The sequence below is a fragment of the Sinocyclocheilus grahami genome, unplaced genomic scaffold (genome assembly GCF_001515645.1).
Source record: "Sinocyclocheilus grahami isolate Dianchi unplaced genomic scaffold, SAMN03320097.WGS_v1.1 scaffold420.1, whole genome shotgun sequence".
Taxonomy (NCBI): Eukaryota; Metazoa; Chordata; class Actinopteri; order Cypriniformes; family Cyprinidae; genus Sinocyclocheilus; species Sinocyclocheilus grahami.
Window position 1 is genome coordinate 86,279 of NW_015505599.1, and position 7,512 is coordinate 93,790.

At 41.8% G+C, this 7,512-nt stretch overlaps 1 protein-coding gene across 1 annotated transcript in view; it reads right to left on the reverse strand.

Annotated features, from left to right (window-relative positions):
* Positions 1–7,235, reverse strand: part of LOC107551323 (phosphatase and actin regulator 3-like) — a 36,462-nt gene extending 29,227 nt beyond the window's left edge. The window contains exons 1-6 of the mRNA XM_016232882.1: positions 7,164–7,235; positions 6,867–7,016; positions 5,960–6,181; positions 5,651–5,834; positions 4,070–4,260; positions 3,469–3,622 (exon numbers count right to left, since the gene is read on the reverse strand). Coding sequence (XP_016088368.1) covers positions 3,469–3,622; positions 4,070–4,260; positions 5,651–5,834; positions 5,960–6,181; positions 6,867–7,016; positions 7,164–7,167 — 905 coding nt within the window. The 5' untranslated portion in view covers positions 7,168–7,235. The remainder of the gene's footprint in view (positions 1–3,468; positions 3,623–4,069; positions 4,261–5,650; positions 5,835–5,959; positions 6,182–6,866; positions 7,017–7,163) is intronic.
* Between the last annotated feature and the right edge of the window lie 277 nt (positions 7,236–7,512).

A 7,512-nucleotide genomic window follows, 5' to 3' on the forward strand; every position in this document is an offset into this window, starting at 1 on the left:
AGAAACCAATATTCTCCCCAAGGATTTTTTTACTTGGGGGGGTGGGTTATAGGGATCCGTCTGTAGAGCTCAAGCCGAGTGCAGAGGCCAGGCCTCCTGAGTTCCCTGCTCCGCCATGGCCACCTGAGCTCCATGCTCCTCCATGGCCCCCTGGAGGCCTGCCGTCCCGTGTAGGTCTGTCCTGAGGGGCCTCCAGAGCGTCCACCCCCCCTCCCTCCCCGTTGGACGCGCATTCTGGGAGGGGGAGTAATGTCAGTCCTGTGTTCCCATATCTAGTGTTTTTCTCTCCATGTTCTCCCCATTACCTAGTTTCTCCCTCGTGTCAATTATGTTCAATTGTTTCAGCTGGTGTCGGCTCCAGCCCCTGAGTCCGCTTCAGTGTCGGCTCAGTCCCTGAGTCCGCTCCAGTGTCGGCTCCATTCCCTGAGTCCGCTCCAGTGTCGGCTCCAGCCCCTGAGTCTGCTCCAGTGTCGGCTCCAGCCCCTGAGTCCGCTCCTAAAAGGGCTCCAGTTCCCACGTCCAGCCCAAGGAGGGATCCAGTTCCCACATCCAGCCCAAGGAGGGCTCCAGTCCCCCCGTCCGGCCCAGTGAGGGCCGCTGTTCCCACATCCTGCCCACGGAGGGCCATAGAAACCAATATTCTCCCCAAGGATTTTTTTATTTGGGGGGGTGGGTTATAGGAATCCATCTGTAGAGCTCGGGCTGAGTGCCGAGGCCAGGCCTCCTGAGTTCCCTGCTCCGCCATGGCCCCCTGTGCTCCATGCTCCTCCATGGCCCCCTGGGGGTCTGCCGTCCCGTGTAGGTCTGTCCTGAGGGGCCTCCTGAGCGCCCACCCCCCCTCCCCGTTGGACGCGCCTTCTGGGAGGGGGGAGTAATGTCAGTCCTGTGTTCCCCTATCTTGTGTTTTTCTCCCCAAGTTCTCCCCATTACAGCACACAACATATGCCTTTCACATAACCTTCCAAAGTATCATCTTTATCCAGTTCCTGCACTATTTCTCTTCAGAAATTAAATATGACAAAAATTTATCACTTAAATGTATCTTTATATTCTTTTAAAGTAGAGTTTTGTGAATATCTGAACCCCCTGACACAAATGTGGCAACCTATTGTTGTTTCATTCTCCACTGGTTTGTTGCTAGAGTTTTTCCTTCTCATCCATTTCTTGTTTGACCACAAAACAACACCTAGCATCAGTGCTGCCACCTTGTGGATCAAAAACAAATTCAATGTGCAAAACAATTCAATGTGCATGTGTGTCTTGAGCATACAGAGAAAGCAAAGAAAATAGAAAAATCAGTCCAGCTTTAGTAAAGGAAGCAGTTGCTTAGTAGAAGCGTCCATTAGACAGTGGCCGGTTAGCAGTCTTTGCTCTGTTCCTCTTTCTCCAGCAACTCTCCAGTTATTTACAGCCATTGGGATTACACACACCATTCTCATTAATATTTTATTAGCTCACTTATAATTACAGCTGAGAAGGATGAATACAGTGGAACCAAGAGGACACGGGCAGAAATTGCTGTTTATTATGCAGTCACTGAGGAGGCATAACCAGTTAATGACTTGAACAACTTAAGCAAGAAACATAAATGATAAAGGAGCCCATCTCATGAGGATGCCTGAAGGTGGCCTCCAAGAAACGAAATTCAAAGCGAGAGTAAAAATACGACTAAGAATGAGCAGGCTTGCAAAGACTGTGTTGATTGTTTTTTTCTCTAAATTAAATGGCTTTCAAACCTCTTACGGTAAGCAGATGTCCTGTTTTGCATGGGAAGGTCCTGTATTTCCCAGGAAACAGAGGACATCTGGCTACCCTAAAAGCTAGCTTAAAGTTTTCTGAAGAGCCAGACAAAAAGAGGTTTATCTGACTATTGCTCTATGCAAATCTGTGACGCCCTTAAATATCTAAACCGTTTAGAGAATACACAGAAAACACCCGCCCCACTGTCTGTTTTTTAACTGATTTAATAGATCATTTTTCACGGCACAAAAATATCCATATACTCGTAAAAAAATCTGTAAGGATCACAGTTGAGGAATTGCAGACATTAGTTGGTCTTGGGTTCAGAAAATCTCCAAAACATCAGACACCACCTACATAACCACAACTTGTTTGGGAGGGTTACTATAAAAAAGCTTTTGCTACCATCAAATAACAAACTCATGCACCTACAGTTTGCCAAACATTACTGGAACTTTTAGTGGAACTCTTTAGAGAAATTAGGCCAAAAAGCTTTTTGGAGACACAACTAGGAATGGATTTGGCACAGACAGAAGTTCTAACAGCTAAAAGGTCCCTGTGAAGTATACTGATGGATGTGTGGCGTATTTTTCATTCAAAGGCCCCCGGACAGCTTGTGAGGGGGAGACATGATATCATAAACTACCAGTACATGCTAACACAGCTGACTGACTATCAGGAAGCCTTGGCCATGGTTGAATCTTCTAGCAGAACAATGATCCAAAGCCCACCTCAAAATCACACAAACTCAAAATGAACACAAAAACGCTTCACTGACTAGAGAATCAAGGTTTCTGCTGACTCAAATCCCACAGAAAACAAAGAGTGGCAATACTGTGTGATCATTTGCTTGGGTTTCACAGAAACAGAAATGTTATAGCTCCCCCTACTGGTTGACATGCAGTTCATGTGTATTGTAGGTACTGTACGCACACATGTACTGCATGGTCATTAAACTGATGGCTAAAAGAAAAACACCTGACAAACCATGACAGATGCAACACGAACCGGAAATCACCAATATCTCATAGTGCAACATAACAATTTTTCATGGATATCCATTTTTGTGTTCCATGAAAGCCCAAGGGTTAGTTAAAATTATAATAATAATTATATACCTTAACCCTAATAGTACATACACTTTCCAAAGCTAAATTATAACGTACATCTACACAATACAGTCCTAAAAAGTTAGTTTTCTCCTTTTGTTTTCAATGCACGAGTCAGACCACCTTTAAAACTAGTAGTCCTCAAAAATTGGTCACAGGTCTGTTCTGATTGCAGACAGCAGGGGGAAAACAACACTAAAAGCAAATAATAACATGCAACTAACCATAAAATAATGCACTGGCAGGATGGGAAAATAAACTTATGAGCATTTAAAAGGGACAAAAAAATCCCATATATTTTAGCATTTTTGTTTACTTTTGTGTGACAAGCAATTTTACTTCTGCATTGTGTCCACACTCGATGTCTAATGTAAAATCAGGGCACTAAAGCAAAGAAAATGGTGAAAACAGCAAGTGCTGATGAATATTTCCTGTGAATAGAAAGTTCAGAAGAACTTTTAAATTAAACGAATGTATCCTTGGGGAATAAAAGTATTCATTTCTTTAAAAAAATCTTACCGACCCAAACTTTTGATCAGTAGTGTATATTAAATGTGAATGAAACTTTAATCCACCTTTGTAGCATCAGTATGGCAGGACATGGAATAACCAGACTCACTTGGCAAGCTTCGTTTCAATCTGCTGGCGGATCTCCTGGCGTTCCTGATCACTGCGCACAGGGAAGATGTTCCTGTCCTCCAGCTCCTGTTTGCTGGGTCTGTTACGCAGCTTTACTGCCAGAAGCTCTTTTCTTATTCGTCGTGGAAGTGTACCTGCACAAACCCAAACATATGTTCATATGATCATTTATGAGGGTAAAATGGACCAACAAGGGCCAGGCATGTTCATATATACTGTATATTCAATATGCTGTGTATATATACGTATATATATATATATATATATATATATATTGTATGAATATAAATACTAATTACAGTGAGAAACACCCAAAACAAAAGCACTAAAACTGAAAATATTAAAATATAATCATTTAAAATATTACACTATTGACTGAATTGAGATGTATTCCAATATATTAATGAATACTATATATAAATAATGCTAAAATAACACTGATCCCAAATCTCAGTTTGAATCCCCAATTTAGTTTTATTAAACAGATACTTTGCAAATATTGTTAAGTAGCTAATGTAAAAAATAAAAAAAGAAGATTCTTATATAACACTGATGTCCACAATCAGCACAAAGCAACAGACCAGAGATGACGGACTCGTTCCAGCTGTCCTGGTCGCTGTAGTATTCATCCAGACGCATGTTCTCCTTGTTCTCTTCGGCCTCTTGTTTGTTCTGCACCTCTTCGCTCGGCTCATTCTCAGTGCTGGCGGTGCGGGACAGCCGTCCATCTGAGCGCCGTCTGGGTGAGCTACGGATCTCCTTACCATGGAAACTATGCAAAAGCATAAATGTGCATGTAAAAAATGACTGAAAAAATGGTTAATGCATCTGAACTCCCTGACTGTGTTTGATTTCCCATACTGTCTCATCTGAGGGTTAAATGCAGTTAAATCTACCATGTTTATACCTGAGAAGTCACACTAGAGGAATAGTATGTGAGAACCCAACCGGTCAGCAGTCAATCGTCTCAAACATGTTGTGATGCATTTTATAATAGCAAGGTGCCATCATTAAATGGCCACATGCATAAATTATGTTTTAAAAAAATTATGGAAGATTTTCAATGCACAATGACACATTACTGTTTAATAACATTTGGGGTCAGAAACTTTTGTTGCTTTTGTTGTTGTTGTTGAAGAACATTAATACTTTTATTCAGCAAAGACACATTAAATTAATCAAAAGTGACTACAAATTATCATTTCTATTTCAAATAAATGCTATTCTTTTGAAGTTTCTATTCATCAAAGAATTCTGAAAAATAAAACTAATGATTTCCATGAAAACATTCGGCAGCACAACTGTTTTCAACATTGATAAAAATCAGAAATGTTTTTTGAGCAGTAAATCAGCATATCAGAATGATTTCTGAAGATCATGTGACACTGAAGACTGGAGTAATGATGCTGAAAATTCAGCTGCGTATCACAGCAGTCAGTTACAGTTTAACTGATACTCGCATAGAAAAACGCTATTTTAAATCGTAATAATATTTTTGTATTTTTTTGGTCAAATAAATGCAGTTCTGGTGAGACTTATTTTGAAAAACATTCAAATATCTTACTGACCCCAACCTTTGAACAGTAATGTACCTATCATGTGACTACATATCACAAAATTCATATGAAATACAGAGTTCTGGCATGAAACTCTAGATGGAGCAGTCCAATAGGTACTCAGTCTGACCCAAATGACATCATTATCACATGGCACAGCTGATTGGTTCTCTCCTGTATCGGTAGCCAATGAGCTCGCTGCTCAACATTCAAATATATAACTAGTGCTTGCCGTAGCAGTGCAGCTTGCTTCAGAAACCCTCCACCTTCCCCAGCTCCACCTGTATAGATCTGCTACGAGGTGATTCATGTATGCTATATGGGGTTATTTCATGTATGTTATATTTGCAGCAGCAGTATTTCTTACATGCTCACAGCAGCATGTTGTGGATGTATTGGCAGTAGCAAGTCTCGGTACTTGCTCTGCCGCAGCAGCAGCAGATCTATTCTGCCAAGACCAAATAGATTAACATTGTCATGTACATTACCATGCCAATCCCTCCGAGAGTTGTCATGACAGAACTACATCTATATGGTGCTTTTAATAAATGATTAGGGAATCTGGATAAATGATTCCTGAAGGACTGTCCCGCATGAGTGTCTCACCTGTCCTGCCGGTGTTTGGCGGCCAGCGCACGGTGCAGTTCCTCGATGATGCAGCTAGGGGGCATCAGACCTAAGTGAGGGGAGCCGGTGGGGGTGGAGATCCTGCCCCGCAGGGCATCTTTGGGCAGGGTGAAGTTCCTGGGCAGCGTGGCAGGAGCGGGCCTGCTCTGATTAGAGTGGGTACCTAACGGACAAGAGCAAAAATAAAAACTGTTGTGACTAATTTAGTTTCATTATTACTTAAAACAAGCACTCTTCTGGAAAAATCTAGAAAACTATTATACATGCATCTGATAAATTGATACGGACTGTCGAGGCTGCCCAGTCTAGTAAGTAGCTTCACAGGAGGTTTGGCTGGAGGAGTGTGGACTTCTCTGAGTGGCGCCTTTTCTTTTTTCTGCTCATGGCACTCAGGGGCCTCAGGGGGCCCCACACTGGCCCCTCTGTTTGAGGCATTAACACAGGACTGCTCCTCATCCTCACTTTGTTCAAGTTCCCCTTCTGTGTCTATCATCTCTGTGGCGTCTCGCGCTGTAAAGAGATCAGGCCAGAAAAGAGCATTCTGTAATCTCTGCCGCCACCTAGTGCTAATTCACTTGCCATTTCTTTGTAATTGTTTTTAGCAATTTCTAAATTAAAACTGTTTATACACTCATTTTTTTCAGTGTCAGTATCAAGATGACATGCAACCTATTTTGCTTCCCTAATGAGTCATATTCCTGAAACAGAATATTCAACAATAAATAAATAAGTAAAGAAAGAAATCATATGGAAATTGTTTTGTCCATTAATGTGAGTTTGCAGTGTATTGTGGGGCATCTACTCCTTTCCACTGGTCTAGTTTTTGGCTTTTTGACCAGGACTTGCACTGAAAAAATTCTGTGTATTCTTTACTTTAAAATAATTTTCTCTCAGAAATTGCTAAAACAAATTTCACAAATAATGAGAAAGAGACGACAAATGACACATTGAATTACATTTTGAAGTAGAAAGATTTAAGTATTTCCTTGTATAACATTCTCCAATAATCTTTGTTTTACTTACAACTTGGAAAAATCAAGTGGTCTTGGTCAAGTTCACCCACCAGAGCATTAAATTTCAAAAACATTATTGTAGAAACACTGCAACAGTGATAGAGTTAACAGCATCAATTTTCACTCCATGTTGGCTCTCAGTCATCCGTTTTACAGAAGGCCCTGCGTTCACGGATCCTGACCTGCAGACAGATTGTCCTCATCAGACCCGAGATCCTCGGTGTTGCTGGCCAGCGGAGCCATGGGCTCGTCCTCGCGCTCCTCTCCGTCAGACTCGTCCAGCGCTGGGGCTCCTGCCTCGTCTGGACTCACGCCACACGCCAGGCCAGACTCTGCAAGCACGGGAAAAACGGCTGTCATCACGTTCTCATAAAAGCCTCCTAACTCTGCTGGTGGTCAGACAGGAGCAGGTGATCTCGCTAACGTTACGCCTGCACGCTGCTGCTGACAGCGGGGAGCTGAAGAGTGATGTTTCTCACCCATGCCAGCCTCTGCCAGGCCCTTCCTGACAAGATCGTCACGATTCTGCCTGCTGGGCACTTTCCTCTCCAGCCCTGCAGATACCATCAGATAGAGTCAAATATAGATCTCACTGAACACAAACACAAACACTACAGTCCTTCAGTCTCTAAATCAAGCAGTAGATACTGAGAATCAATTATAAAAATCAACGCTATCAAAATGTATTTATTGCATGTGATAAATTAAAAATGTTTAGCAATGTAAAAAAAATCTTTAACACCATTAACACATTTATTCAATTTGACATTGGAACTCTTTTATTCAACAAACAATAAGCAATCAAATTAAAGGTCAAGCTTTATTTAG